The 15,038-nt window shown below is 39.5% G+C and overlaps 2 protein-coding genes across 3 annotated transcripts; both read left to right on the forward strand.

Moving 5' to 3' along the window:
• The first annotated feature begins 398 nt into the window (after positions 1–398).
• On the forward strand, positions 399–2,412 carry lipt1 (lipoyltransferase 1). The gene has a single exon (XM_043234736.1). The coding sequence runs from the start codon at positions 865–867 to the stop codon at positions 1,981–1,983; it is 1,119 nt and encodes a 372-aa protein (XP_043090671.1). The 5' UTR covers positions 399–864; the 3' UTR covers positions 1,984–2,412.
• Positions 2,413–2,879: 467 nt separating this feature from the next.
• Positions 2,880–15,002, forward strand: eif5b (eukaryotic translation initiation factor 5B). Of its 2 annotated transcripts, none has more exons than XM_043236811.1 (24): positions 2,880–2,990; positions 5,593–5,712; positions 6,330–6,405; positions 6,595–7,234; positions 7,639–7,856; positions 7,937–8,087; positions 8,171–8,263; positions 8,369–8,455; positions 8,953–9,024; positions 9,132–9,442; positions 9,532–9,639; positions 9,729–9,839; positions 9,933–10,000; positions 10,317–10,458; positions 10,536–10,667; positions 10,748–10,930; positions 11,189–11,350; positions 11,439–11,570; positions 11,698–11,829; positions 12,354–12,430; positions 12,507–12,671; positions 12,981–13,119; positions 13,249–13,410; positions 14,044–15,002. In XM_043236811.1, exons 1-24 carry the CDS (start codon positions 2,956–2,958, stop codon positions 14,149–14,151), a joined length of 3,624 nt encoding a protein of 1,207 aa, XP_043092746.1. In that variant the 5' UTR covers positions 2,880–2,955; the 3' UTR covers positions 14,152–15,002. The 2 variants fall into 2 exon arrangements, with proteins under 2 accessions (XP_043092746.1, XP_043092756.1); XM_043236821.1 differs by having other exon boundaries at positions 8,956–9,024.
• The last annotated feature ends 36 nt before the right edge of the window (positions 15,003–15,038 follow it).

Raw genomic sequence — 15,038 nt, forward strand, 5'->3', positions numbered from 1 at the left:
TAATATTTCAACGTGGTGTGAGGTAATAAGGTCAAAGTCGCTATTCAGTAAGCAAATTAAAATCTAAAATCTCTAAGGCGCAAATCAATGACTCTGATCTCTGTCAGGAAGCAAGTTTAGATAAGAGCAGTTTGTTTCAAGGAAGAGCAAATTCTCTGAATAAGTGAGATATTAACTTAAGAGGACTCGGGAAGGCTGTAGAGTTAACGGATCAAAAATGAACACGATTCAACAAAATGCTTGCATGCTGATTGAATTTGGTAATTTCTTAATATCAGTATGGAGAGAAGTAACATGGTTCTTGTAGTGAACACATCACCGCCGTCAAACTACATTATGCATTAGGAATAATCTAGTACCACCTAGTGGTGATCTAGAGCAGTTTGTTTTGGTATTTTATCATTTGAGTTTTTGTTTGTGTTTCAAAACGTAGAAATATTACGGTATTATTAAGTTAAATTAATAACGTATACCTCCGGGCGAATCTGTGCAACAAACAAACAAACAAACAAACAAACCGCATTTCATTCATTCTACTGTATTTATTTTTATTAGCACTTTTAACAACCACAGATCAAACGCATTCTTAAATAACGTGTTTTTTAGGGTCAACATGGCATACATTTAACGTGCAACTTATTTTTGCGTCGTGTGGGACTCTTATTATGCTTTGACAGGAAACGGTATCCTGTCGACCCGGTTGTTAACGGTAATGTTCCGCTGCTGCAGGTTTGGGAATAACAGTGCCTCAACTTTGCAGATCGGTATTTCGTGCGCGTTATTGGTCAAACGTTACATTTACCCACAGCGGAAATTAATAGTCTGTGGTTTATTCGTGCTTTACAGACTTTTGTAGAGTTAGCCATGATTTTGAGACTGTCAAACAGGGCGTGCGTCCCCTTCGGGTCGGTCCGCTTCAAAAGCACTTTGTCAACCTTCTTCGACGAGACGGGAAAAGCTGGTATCGTCCTAAAATCTGCATCAACTGACATATTTGAAAATCTGGCCTTAGAAGACTGGATTCACGATCACGTCGATCTGCAAAACAGAAGCGTGTTGTTGTTATGGAGAAACTCCCCCGTGGTTGTCATAGGCAGGCATCAAAACCCCTGGCAGGAGTGTAACCTGCCCTTGACGAGGCGCTTGGGAATCCCTCTGGCGAGGCGTCGCAGTGGAGGCGGGACCGTTTTCCACGATTTCGGAAACCTCAACATGACCTTCTTCACCTCCAAGAAGAAATACGACCGTCACCGAAACCTCAGGGTCGTTACTAGCGCGCTAAAAGCGCTGAGACCCGACCTAGATGTCGCAGCGACGGACAGATTCGACATTTTGTTAAATAGCCGTTACAAAATATCAGGCACTGCCGCGAAACTAGGCAGAAGCTCTGCGTATCATCACTGTACGTTGCTGTGTTCTGTTGACCGTTCATTATTGTCCTCGGTGTTAAAGAGCAACGCTTCTGAAGTTATCAAAAGCAACGCTACCCCAAGCGTCCCTTCCCCCGTCAAGAACCTCTTAGACGTGGATCCCACTCTTGACTCTGACTCTATCGTGGATGCCATTGCTTCCCAGTACAGCCGTGAGTTTGGCTTTGACGGCCCAGGCGTCACGGTCGACCCCTCTCAGGAAGCTCTCATGCCTGGCATTCGCAACATGGCGCGGGATTTGCAGACGTGGGAGTGGATTTACGGCAGGACTCCAAAATTCAGCGTTTGCGCTTTGCTTGCGGTGGATGATGTGACTGTTAAGCTCGACATGGACATCAAAAACGGCGTTGTGGAACAGTGTGCTGTGGGTGTCCCGGAAGACTGGCTCCCTCCGGAGATGGTGAATGAGTTCACGTCAACTCTGAACGGCAGCAGATACTGTCCGACTGAAACCGCGGCGCTGGTGGCGGCGTTCGTGAGGACCGTTTCGGTGACTGGGGATGTTGCCGAGAGGATTCATAGATTGTGTGCCGGTGTGGTTTCAGTGATGTGAATAAAATTGTCCGGAATAAACGCTATGTGATGCTTAACTTCAAAATCTTTGAAGTGGTCCCCTGCGCAGTCACACTTTACAGATATGAAAAACAAATAATGCTGCTAATTCTGTGATCAAACTTGGAATTTTAAGCTTCTGGAAGACTTTAGAACAGACATAATTCACGTGCAATTGAAGTGCTTGCCAATATTAATAGAGCAATAATGTAAGAATAAAGATTATTTTATTGATGAATTCTATACAAAATCTTAAGATGTGTATTTTTATATAAATGCGTTGCTTTGCATTAATTAAAATTTAAATATTAATATATGTAGCACAGGTGCATTTGTGTACTTCAACGTTGTTGATTTTTCTTTCATGTCAAAAATCATTAGAACATGAAGATCGTGCTCCATGAAGATGTTTTGTAAATTACCTACCCTAAATATAACAAAACGTATTTTTTATTAATAATATGCATTGCAAAGATGGTGTATTTCTCAAAATCTTCAGGTTCCGTGGTCACCTGTGTAAATACGTAAATATATAAATGCATGTACCTGTATGTACAAAATTATTTAAAATGTGAAGCGCATGTTGGTGACACGTTTGCCATGCGCAGCGCTCTTGTCGCGCTCTTCCTGACGTAAAAGCGCAGATTAACACGGACTAGTATATCATATGGATGGCCTATTTCATGTTCGTGAAAATGTATGCTTTTCTTGTCGCTTGTGCGGTTTATTTACAAAAAAGCAACATCAACGATATGATATTTCACTCAAACATCCTGAAATGCCGTTTAAACGCTCCTTTTCTCTTTATGTGTAACCGTATGGACTGTCCATGTGCGCTAAAGATCTGCGCGGAGGCCGCGGTGCGCTATTACTCACTGTCAAGTGCGCATGCGCAATGCGAGCACGACTAACTTGAAGTGCTAACACCGACTACACGGCACCGCAACGAGGAGGTTACAGCCATATAGTCATAATGGGAAAGAAACAGAAAAACAAGGGAGATGACGGGTAAGTAAGGTCACGGGCGATTGCGCGACACGGACTCTGTGAACAGCAGAAAGACCGTGCTGTTTATAATCTTGACAGGTTAATGTATGAGGAGGCACACTGTTAGCCACCTGGCTAGCATCTGATGGACATGAGTTCATGTGCTGTAACTAGGCCTGTCTTCCTCGTTGCGGTACTGACCGTTTAACCAGAGCAATATCATCAGGTGATAACTGACGTTTAATGAAGCACGTCTAGACACCGGGCCGGCCGGATCATTGCGACCGTTAGGTATTTGTCGCGTTGGTGGCTTTAAAATGAGAAACGAGCAGGTTTTGCTAGCCCCCCTGAGTGCCGATCAAGCAGCTGTTAGTGTTAGATTAGTTGTGCTTCCCATGTGCTGTCATATCAGACGCTGTCCGAGCACAGAAGACCCTGTTTTTTTAAGGGCAGTGGCTTTTGTGTATTACACGCGGTATCTGATTTCTCGCCTGACTGTGCAACCTCATCCGTTTCCATTGTGCTGCTCGGCGCATTGTCTTCAGTGAAACGCTCTTCTGTGGGGTGCCAGTGACCTTTGGTCGTGTAGAAATGGTCACAGGCAGAAATCTCGGCTTGTGACAGTGTTCAGATTCGTCCAGGACTATGACAGTCTGTCACCAGCTGAGTTGGGTTGAGTGAACTGTCCCGCTGAGATCAAGGGACGTTAAATTGGACCGCACCTGTCAAACTTACACAATATTGAGGACTATTATAATATAATTATTGATAATTCAAGTCATGTTGTATTTGTATTTTTCTGTGCTGGTGTGCTCTGTCAGGGTTACTGGAATTTTAAAAATGTTCTTGTCTGTGAGATATTAATTATATAAAAATTTCAGCTATATATATATATATATATATATATATATATATATATATATATATATATGTGTGTGTGTGTGTGTGTGTGTGTGTGTGTAAAGGGGTTATATAGGGGTTGTATGTTTATATATTTATTATTATATAAAAATATTTATCATATGAACTGTTTATTTGCAAAAACAGTAGTTTTTTGTTGGTTTTTTTTAAGTCACGTTGTTGGGTTTTTAACTTTTTTTATTGTCATGTTTTTGGGTTAGTTGTACTTTTTAGTTGGGTTATTTTAACTAGGTTAAAAACATAACTGAGATTTTTGTCAATTGAAAAATTGTAAATGAACTGTTCATATATATTGTTCATATATACATACTTTTTTGGTAAGAGTAGAACTTGGCGTAGTAATTTTAATTTTTTTGTAAATCGTTTTTCACTTGTTTAGATTTTAGGATTAGTTGTAATACTGGCCAGTGCGGGACAGCAGTTTGACCTGTTTTTCTTTCCCCCTTGAATGGCTAAACTTGTCTGCGTCTGATGCTGAGCAGATTCTTGGTCTTTTGGCTTTGTGGGAGGTAGTTAAGTTGATTACCGCCCTAATGAGAGCGTTAACCTGTGCTAACCCTTAAGTGCTGGTTGCCATATGATTTCCTGTTCCAGTAATCTCAAAACATGCCATGAGATCCAGCCATTAATTATCGACAGTAGCATCAAAACAAGCTTACCTGTCGCTTAAAGACCATTGCTGCCCTTTGGAAAAAAGGCTTAGCATTGTGTCAAAGATCTGTTGTCTGTTAAAACGTATTTGAAATTTTATTAAACATTCCTCCGTCTCTTCTCCATTCACTAAAGTCATTCGTCCATCTCTGCGTTAGCTGGTGTTTCATCACCTGATGTGTGTTTGCTGAGGGCAGCTGGTTTATGTGCGAGGAACCTGCCCCGTGATGACTGTGATCTTTTCCCTTTCTGATGCAACAAGCGTGCAACGAGGGCTTTAAGCTCAAGTATATAAACAGCACAAGTTCACTTCCTTATCATTGCTGCGTTTGACTTGGTAGGTAAGGTATTTGAGTTTAAGTGTTTAATATGATCAGATTTTGTGTATGTATTGTTGCAGATATTGCTCTGTGCTTTTATCGGTTATATAGAGTAGTGTTCAGGGATGTGCTATGCTTCTGTGCTGCTGGGGTAATGCAGTTGTTTTGATAGTTTGTCAAGAAATGTGTTACCTTACACCGCTAGTGTATAATGGAAGTCATTTTGGTGAGAATGTCACGTTTAGTCAGTGATATACATCCTGTTGTTGTTTTTGGTGGTCTGCATGTTCTCAGGTTAATTTTTATTGCATTGCTCTGCATGTACGTTAACCAGATTTCATCAAATATGTGTTGTATTTGCTTTCTCAAAGCGTCTTTTTTATGCCGAATACTTGATCGTAAATGTGTGTTATTGAACTATATAAAATCATTTGTTAGGAACACCTTCCTTTTATTAAAATATTTGTTGTTCTAATAAAATTGGGGAAGCAAGATGTGCATTGTCCTGGAAGAGTCTAGCTGTAATTTTATGTTTAACGAACATTTAGAAAACTTTTGGAAGTACACTAGCATGAAGATGAAGATGGAAAAAAATGTATTGCCCAGGTCATGAGAATAGCTCAATGTAGTGGTTGTGATATGACAAATGTTTTTTATTATTATTATTATTATTATTATTATTATAAAAATCCTGTAATAAAAAATGTAACATTATTTTCTGATTTTCATAGTGCCAAAGACGACGGAGTTGACATCGATGCACTTGCAGCTGAAATTGAAGGCGCAGGGGCAGGCAAGGAGCAGAACAAATCAAAGAGCAAGAAAAAGAAAGGAAAGAAAGATGACTTTGAGTAGGTCTTCACCTCTTTCTTCTAACGCTGACACGGTCAATAAGCCTACAGAAATATTTTCATGCTATACAGTGCTGCTCAAATGTTTGGGGCGGCAAGATTTTAAAAATGTTTTAAAATTAATTTGTTAATTAAAGCTGCGATTATTTGATCGAAAATACAGAAAAAAAACAGTAATATAATTTAATATAATGTAATATATTTGCAATGTAATTTATCTCTGTGTTGCAAAGCTGATTTATTTATTTTTTGCATCATTGTTCCAGTTTTTAGTGTCACATGGTCCTGCAGAAAACATTTAAATGCTGCTCAACACATTTTGCTCAACAAGATATTATTATTATTATTATTATTATTATTATTAATAATAATAATAATAATAATATTTTATTTATTATTTATTTTATTGTTTATAAGTTTTAACAGTTGTCCTGCTATATATTTTTTGCTTTACAGTTTTCTCAGGGTTCTTTAATAAATAAAAGAATGTCAACTTTGAATAGTTACGTCCTTGTGGGCTAGAAGTATTTATTATTTAATTTAATTAATCTTACTGACCCTAAACGTCTTGAAAATTAATGTGTTTGGGAATTAATGAAGATCTTTGTTACTTTTAGTGAGGATGACATCCAGAAGGAACTAGATGCGCTATCGTTAGAAAACCAAGGAGGAAAATCTAAAGAAGCAGATAAGGTATTCTTCTTTAACACAATACTGATAATCACGTTCGGTACACAATGTCTTTGCTTTAATTTTTGTGTTGTGTACTACTGTATTGTTTTTCTGATGTATAATCTTCGCCTGCCGTGATCTGGCAATAAAGTTAAATCAACTCAAGTCATGTACAGTCGACTGCAATTTCTCCATTTGTTTCTGTTTTAGAAATCCGATTCAGTTGTGGATGCTGAACCTGAACCTGTTCTGAGTAAAGCGGACAAAAAGAAGGCTAAGAAGGGTAAAAAGGCAAATCTGGAGGATGAGGAAGGTGATGAAGGTCAGGGTCAAAACAACATGGAAAACGAGCACAGGGCGAAAGACACAGAGGCGGTGGCGGCTTCCGCTCCTGCTGGTGCTGCTTCGGACTCTGAGGACGAGGGCTCGCAGTCACGGCAGAAGCCTAAGGGTAAAAAGAAAGGTGGCCGAAAGGGTGCGTCTGACTCGGAGGACGATGAAGATGGTGGTGCGAAGAAGGGCGGAGACGATGATGAATCGGACGATGATTCTCAAGCCGCACGCAAGAAGAAGAAAAGTAGAGCCAAAGCCAAACCAGACAGCGAGGAAGATGAAGGAGAAGAATCTGCCTTCAAGGTGAAGACGGCTGCGCAGAAGAAAGCCGAGAAAAAAGAGAGGGACAAAAAGAAGAAAGAGGAGGAGAAGGCCAAGCAGAGAGCTAAGAAAGAGAAAGAAGAGGAGGCCTTAAAGAAGGAGACGGGGAAACCTGCTACCACACCTTCAACAGAGAGCAAGAAAATAGAGGCAGAGGCTTCAGTCGAGCAGGATGGAGCTGATGTCCAGGGAGAAGGTCAGATTGTCCGCTGTTAATCAAATAAATGACCATAAGAGATAAAGAGCCCTACTGACCCTAAACATTTAAAATTTTGTTTGTGTACATATTTATGTATTCATATATTTTTCTACAATGAAGGAAAACATTCAAATCCACAGACAAGATTTTGTATGTATTTATTTCACTTTCTTTTTAGCCCTTAAAAAACTGTTTGAATCAACAGTTTCATGGAAAGTATTCCAACTTACCAATTGCAAGGTCATTTGTATTACTGAAGTCTTAATGCTATAATACTTGCAAGTCATGAGGTTAGGGGTGATTTAAAAAAAAAACCACACTGTAAGAAAGTTGATTAAAGTTGCATGATTGTGAATATTAAATATGTTAAGTTTTATGTTCCTCTATCTGATTTTCTGCAGAGGAGGCTGAGGGTGACAAAAAGAAAAAGGACAAGAAGAAGAAGAAGGGGGAGAAGGAGGAGAAAGACAAGGATAAGAAAAAAGGTCCCAGCAAAGCAGCTGTGAAAGCTATGCAAGAGGCCCTGGCCAGAATGAAGGAGGAGGAGGAAAGAGCCAAAAAAGAGGAGGAAGAGAGACAGCGACGGCTGGAAGAGCTGGAGGCCCAGAGACAGGAGCAGGTCAGTGAAAGACTCAGTCATTCAAGATTATGTTGTCAAAATGGTTATCGTTCCTTCACCTCTGAAACCTTCACCCGCAGGAACGACTAGAGGCCGAGAGAAAAGAGAAGAAGAAACAAAAGGACAAGGAGAGAAAAGAACGGCTAAAGAAGGAGGGAAAGCTCCTTACCAAGGCCCAGAAAGAGGCTCGAGCCCGAGCAGAAGTCACGCTGCGTGCGCTGCAGGCTCAGGGTGAGAACATGACTGACAGCAGCTTTGAGGAAAGACATGGGCAAATATTTTTGGAGCTGATGGTGTCATTGGCTTTCTCTCAGGTGTTGAAGTGCCATCCAAAGATGCAATGCCAAAGAAGAAGCCTGTTTACTCCGATAAGAGAAAAAAGAAGCCAACAGCACAAACTCCTGAAGGTTAGATCCCGACTAATCCGATACTCGTTTCTTTTTCTGTGCATTTACCTGTAGTAGTCAAGGATGTAGTTTAAGACATCCTAACGTTTTCATTGTCAATGTCAGAAATGTCAGAAGTGGCATCACCCACATCAGAGACTCCTCAGCCAATCACAACAGAGATGGAAGTGGACAAACCTAAAGCAGAGCAAGGTAATTACTTTAATATGGTAAATTTAAGTCCCTTTTAATTTTTTGCCATTAAAAGGAAATCATCAAATAACTCTAGCCATTATACGATGCATATTACAAGTGTCTAAAGTGTTGCTTTTTTAATTTCCATTACTATTGCTACTACTCATTTATTGTACAATAGTAATATTTCTATCATAAATTTAAGATAGCAGACTTTTATTTTCAACAGACAGTTTTTGACATGCTGATATGCGGATCAGTTACTTGATTAATTTTAATAGAAGCTCTACTTTTAAATTATTCATCCAAAAATGATCCTATTCTGTGGCATTGCACACAATAAATCAATTTTTTCCCACAATTCTGCCCCAATGAATTTATATGGCTTTTGTCAAAAAAAACAAATAAGCAAAAATACATTTATAGTCAAAGCTAATCATAATTTGTTTGTTTATGATCTGTGGCCTATAAACAAGGATGATGGCCAACTCTAAATTCTAACATTTTCGTTATAGCAGTTAAGGAGCCAAAAGCGGAGGCTGGTGCTGTGGATGATTGGGAGGCCATGGCCAGCGATGAGGAGAAAGGTGGGTGTAAAGCATGCCTTTCCCACGGATACATGTCTTTTAAAATCATGAAGTAAATTGGAGGTGGTTTGTGAGTGCTGATTGATCTGACGTTTGTGTGTTTACAGAGATGAAGAAGGTTCACATCGAGGTGAAGGAAACTACCCCGGCGGTGCAAAAACCTGCCGTAGACCAAGAGAACGGCAGCGAGGAAGAAGACGATGATGAAGATGAGGAGGATGAAGATGACGAGGAGGAGGAAGAGGATGAAGGAGAGGAGGAGAGTGAGGATGAGGAGGACAACAAAGACACCAGCAACAAGATGACCACAAATAAAGCAGGAAAAGAACCGAGGTCCGAGTCGAGCAGTGAGAGCGATTCAGATGATGACCGAAGCAAAGAAGAGAGACTTTATGACAAGGCCAAGAGACGCATAGAGGTAAGCAGAGTTTGTTTTTGCACTATTTAAACGTGCATAAATGCACTTTTGTGCAAAGTGGAATCACCTGTGTTTTTCTTGGTGTTCAGAAACGAAGGCAGGAAAACCTGAAGAACATTAATTTGGACCAGCTCAGAGCTCCTGTGGTTTGTGTACTGGGTCATGTAGACACAGGGAAAACTAAAATCCTGGATAAGGTGCGTTTTTTTTTTTTTTAAAGTGCTTGATGTGGACTTCGGCAGCTGTGTGTTTTTTGTGTTTAATACTGTTTTCTTCTGTCTGTCAGCTGAGACACACACATGTTCAGGATGGTGAGGCTGGTGGCATCACGCAGCAGATCGGAGCAACTAATGTCCCCCTGGAAACCATATTAGAACAAACCAAGATGGTGAAAAATGTATGTCTCTTTCTCTAATGCACATTTTCTCATTCTGTTTTTCCATGGGATTCTTTAAGGTTATTAATGCACATGTTTGCATTTTTGCATCAGTTTGACAAGGAGAATGTGAAGGTTCCTGGGATGCTCATTATCGACACACCTGGACACGAGTCCTTCAGGTAGTTACTGTGTAATTTATTTTTGTGATAATACTGATACGCCACCTTTTTTCAAAAAAATAAAAATACTTTTAATCAGCAAGAACACACAAAATTGTTTATAATAATACTAAAGACATTTACAAAGCCGCAGAATTTTTGTTAAATTAGAAGTATTTTAATTTCATTAATAAATTTCATCCTTCGTATGATGTATACATCTCTATTTAAAAGAATTGACCCTCATGACTGGTTTTGTGCTCCAGGGTCAGCAAGCACCATGGCTTTTAATTGTTTTTAGTGTTTGTTTGTGTAATGGCGTTCTTCTCCTCTTCAGTAATCTGAGGAACAGGGGTAGTTCTCTGTGTGACATCGCCATCCTGGTGGTGGATATCATGCACGGTTTAGAGCCACAAACGATTGAGTCCATCAACCTGCTGAAGGAGAAGAAATGCCCCTTCATAGTAGCACTTAATAAGGTACCAGATACTGACCACTGAATGCTCGTACTGATGCTTGCAACGAGGATTTATAAACGAATGTGTTTCTTTTTTAGATCGACCGTCTGTACGACTGGAAGAAGAGTCCAGACACGGATGTGGTGACCACCCTGAAGAAGCAGAAGAAGAACACTAAGGATGAGTTTGATGAGAGGGCTAAAGCTGTCATCGTGGAGTTTGCGCAGCAGGTGCGTTTTCATCGTCTTGTACTGTACAGTCCCATTTACTCTACGTTTTACATACAAGTGCTGTCTTGTTCAACCTTCAGGGACTTAACGCTGCACTGTTCTACGAGAACAAAGACCCTCGTACGTTTGTGTCCCTGATTCCCACCTCGGCCCACTCGGGTGACGGGATGGGGAACCTCATCGGCCTTCTGGTTGAGCTCACTCAGACCATGCTGGCTCGCCGACTGGCTCATTGTGATGAACTTCGAGCACAGGTCATGGAGGTAAGAGAGCTTAAGTGCTTAGATTCCTCCCAGTGTTCATTTTGATGACGAACAATTTTCGTCATAATGTTTGTCCACAACATTTTTTTTTCCACTGACCCAAATGAGGCGATAATTATCCATGAATAAAACGAAATAAAATTTTGCTGCTAACAAATTATGACGATCTGTTTTGGTTTGTTTAGACACAGTAGTTTATTTTTTCTTCTCATGGAGCCTGGCTATAATTTAACCTCTTGTCCATTTTCTGTATCTTAGGTAAAAGCTCTACCTGGCATGGGTACGACGATAGACGTCATCCTGATCAATGGTTGTCTACGGGAAGGTGAGACTATTATCGTCCCCGGTGTGGACGGACCAATCGTCACTCAGATCAGAGGGTTGCTCCTCCCACCGCCCCTGAAAGAGCTCCGAGTGAAGGTTATATTTTTAGTTTGCATTATTCGCTGTGCTGCAGTAAAACGGTGTTTGGATCTCACTTGTGATATTTTTCTCTTTCTGGGTACAGAATCAGTATGAGAAGCATAAAGAAGTATGTACGGCTCAGGGAGTCAAGATCCTGGGAAAAGATCTGGAAAAGACGCTGGCAGGTCTGCCTCTCCTCGTCGCTCATAAAGAGGATGAAGTTCCAGTGCTAAAGGTAACTGTGTTACTTTACAAACCAGTCATGGCCCCTCTAAGAACATTCTGCTTGTCTTTCTGTCTTCTCGTTCTTACATTTAATCAAGGTAATCTTAACCTAATATTAATCTGATATTGGTTTATAGGATGAGTTGATCCGGGAGCTGAAACAGACTCTGAATGCCATAAAGCTGGAGGAGAAGGGCGTGTATGTTCAGGCCTCTACACTCGGCTCTCTGGAAGCTCTGCTGGAGTTCTTGCGTACATCCAAAGTGCCTGTAAGCTTTCAAACACTCACACATGCTCTCATAAAACCATTTTAGAGTCTTTTATTGATGTGTAGATATAGCAGCCACTATTTGTACGTTTGTAAAACATTGGTTAATTTAGTTTGTTAGCGTTTGAAGAGACTTTTATTTTGACAGCACTTAAAAACGCCAGGGTCTCCTGTTCTACAGCTTCATTAGTTTACTCATTAGTCTTTAATCATCATTTCATTAGTTTAACTGTTCTGTTTAATAAATTATTAAAGTGCTTATTATTTTTTCCCCCTCAAAATATATTCAGACATCTTCAAAAATGTTATGTACATTTTGTTTAGTTTTTTCCAACTACTGTTATGTATCTCATTCATGAAAAATGTATATTTCTTAAGCTACTACTAGATTTAGGTTACATATCAGCTTTTTTTATGTAAAACTACAAAGTGCACAAATATTGGTCAGTTTTGAATTGCACTTCTTGTATTTTTAGTTAGTTTGTATCCCCACTCAAATTCTCTCTCTGTCTCTCTCTCTCTCAGTATGCTGGCATCAACATCGGTCCCGTCCACAAAAAGGATGTCATGAAAGCTTCCACTATGTTGGAGCATGATCCACAGTACGTATTCTGATCGATACATAATGCATCTCCTCATGTGCGATTGTTATCCTAATCGTTCACTCTCTCATCCTAGGTATGCAGTGATTCTGGCTTTTGATGTGAAAATAGAGCGAGATTCTCAGGAGCTGGCCGACAGCCTCGGCGTACGCATTTTCAGTGCTGAGATCATCTACCATCTGTTTGATGCCTTCACCAAATACAGAGAAGACTACAAGAAACAGAAACAGGATGAGTTCAAGTGCGTTCTCTACTGCCCTCATCCTCCTTTTCTCATCACTGACAATTCAAAAGTTAAAACTTAGTCAGTACTGTTCAACACAGAATTATTTTGGAATGTCAAGTTTTTATGAAAACTTTAAGCAGGAAGAAGAAAATAAGGAAACTAGATTGATTTCTGATGCATTATGTGACACTGAAGACTAGAGAAATGGTTTTGACTATTTAGCTTTGCATCACAGGAATAAATAGCCTTTCAAGGCTTTCGTTTCAGTGGTTTGTTGGGAAAATATTTGCTGTCTGAATATCTGAAGGTTTCTCTCTTTTTCAGACACATAGCTGTGTTCCCCTGTAAGCTGCGTATATTGCCCCAGTTCATCTTCAACTCCAGAGATCCCATAGTCATGGGTGTCACTGTGGATGCTGGAGTACTGAGGACGGGCACTCCTCTGTGTGTGCCCAGCAAAGGGGTGAGACGCACGTTAAACCCAACAATCAAAGAAGCAGAACGGCTCTTTGCCTGGACTGTCAGTTTTTACATTTTAACAGTTCATGGGAAAAACTCATTTGTTCCGCCTTTTTCTCTCTCTTTCTCCTAGTTCGTAGATATCGGCATTGTGACCAGTATTGAAATAAACCACAAGTCTGTAGATAGCGCTAAGAAAGGACAGGAGATCTGTGTGAAAATAGAGCCAATTCCTGGAGAATCACCCAAGATGTACGGCCGACACTTTGAAGCTGTAGACATCATCGTTAGCAAGGTATGCCTAAAATAAAACTGGAGCTCAAAGGAGCTTTTTGTTGAAATTTGTTGCAATAAAACCTTAACCATATCACCTTTATTTTTTATGCATTTTAAATATTTATATATAATAACATTTATATGAATATAGGTATTAGTGCTGTCAAACTAAACAAAAACATTTTTGTACAAACAACATTTTTTTACTAATATATATATATATATATATATATATATATATATATATATATATATATATATATATATATATATATATATATATATATATATATTAGTAAGAAAAATGTTGTTTGTACAAATAAATGTGACTATTTAAATACACGTCAATATTTTCAATATATATGCTTTATATATGAGCCCTTTATGTATACATAATATACAGAATACACAAACATGTATTAAGCAAACAAACACTTATTTTGGATGCGATTAATCACGATTTATCGTTTGGCATCACTAAGAATGTATACAAATGTTTTTGAAATATACACAAGCACATACGGTATATATGTACATAATAAATATATGCAGTATACACACAGTATGTAAACATGTTTATTTTGGATGGGATTGATCATCCCACAGCACTAATTTAAAGGCCATATAAACACGACTCATGTATCTCTTGTAGATCACCCGTCAGTCAATTGATGCTCTGAAGAACTGGTTCAGAGACGAGATGCAGAAGACAGACTGGCAATTAATCATGGAACTGAAGAAGACCTTTGAAATCATCTGAACGCACCAGCGACTGTGACTGACGTAGATCTCAAACGCCCCCTCCGTGCACACATACAAATACGTTGTACACTCCTAAAGGTCACGCGTGATTCTGGAGTCATCAGTGTTGCTCATACATTTAAGAACATTTGTACTCAGACACAGCCTTGCACAGTCCCGTATCGAGGACTAGTTTCTCGTGTGCATGGGCGAAAACTCACAACACTCCTCTTTTCCTCTCCAACTCTTTTTTTTGGTGGTGGGGAGTGTTGGTGACAAAAAAAAGATAAAAAAAAAAAGAGAAGAAAAAAAAAAAGCAAGGAAAAAGGTTTTTCTGTGAGAAACTGAAACTATTACCACTGTTTTAAACAGTGACAAATGTTAGAAGATGTTAGACAACCTTTACAATTATTCCAAACGTGCCTGTTCTCTCGATCAATCCAGTTAATTTTTCCTCATTTCATGGTTTTCTCCTCTAAGTTCACTGTAGGGCTGGATTAAACCCGAGCTGCTTGTTTAGGCCTGAGGTCTGACCTTAGGTTTGCATCAAAAGTGGCTTTCGTGAATGAGTGCTGGAGCTTTCGCCAGGGTTTTAGACAACAAAAAACATTTACCTTATCAGTATTTTCATTTGCCCTGCTTTCGTCTTTTCCTTTCTGGAGTGCAGTTCTTAAATTGTCCTTTTTAAAACTCTCGTCCCAGCCAGAAATGGACTCTCTCCTTTTGTGCCACACCTTCACCTGAAGTGTGTGTGTGTGAACTTGGACGAAAGGCCCCGCCCTTCCTCATTTTGAATATGAAATATCAATGAATTTGACACGTGAAAATCAACAATAAAGAGATGGCCTATTTATAGCTGTTCTTTCTTAAGTATTGGTTTTGACCCGTGTCTTTATCACCGCCAAT

The sequence above is a fragment of the Puntigrus tetrazona genome, chromosome 1, assembly GCF_018831695.1.
Source record: "Puntigrus tetrazona isolate hp1 chromosome 1, ASM1883169v1, whole genome shotgun sequence".
Taxonomy (NCBI): Eukaryota; Metazoa; Chordata; class Actinopteri; order Cypriniformes; family Cyprinidae; genus Puntigrus; species Puntigrus tetrazona.

Bases quoted from the DNA above. Each gene is read 5' to 3' on its own strand.
- lipt1 (XM_043234736.1), top strand. From the start codon at position 865: ATGATTTTGAGACTGTCAAACAGGGCGTGCGTCCCCTTCGGGTCGGTC.
- eif5b (XM_043236811.1), top strand. From the start codon at position 2,956: ATGGGAAAGAAACAGAAAAACAAGGGAGATGACGG. The intron at 10,001-10,316 runs GTAGTTACTGTG...TCTCCTCTTCAG, and splicing joins CCTGGACACGAGTCCTTCAG to TAATCTGAGGAACAGGGGTA. The intron at 10,931-11,188 runs GTAAGAGAGCTT...TCTGTATCTTAG, and splicing joins TTCGAGCACAGGTCATGGAG to GTAAAAGCTCTACCTGGCAT.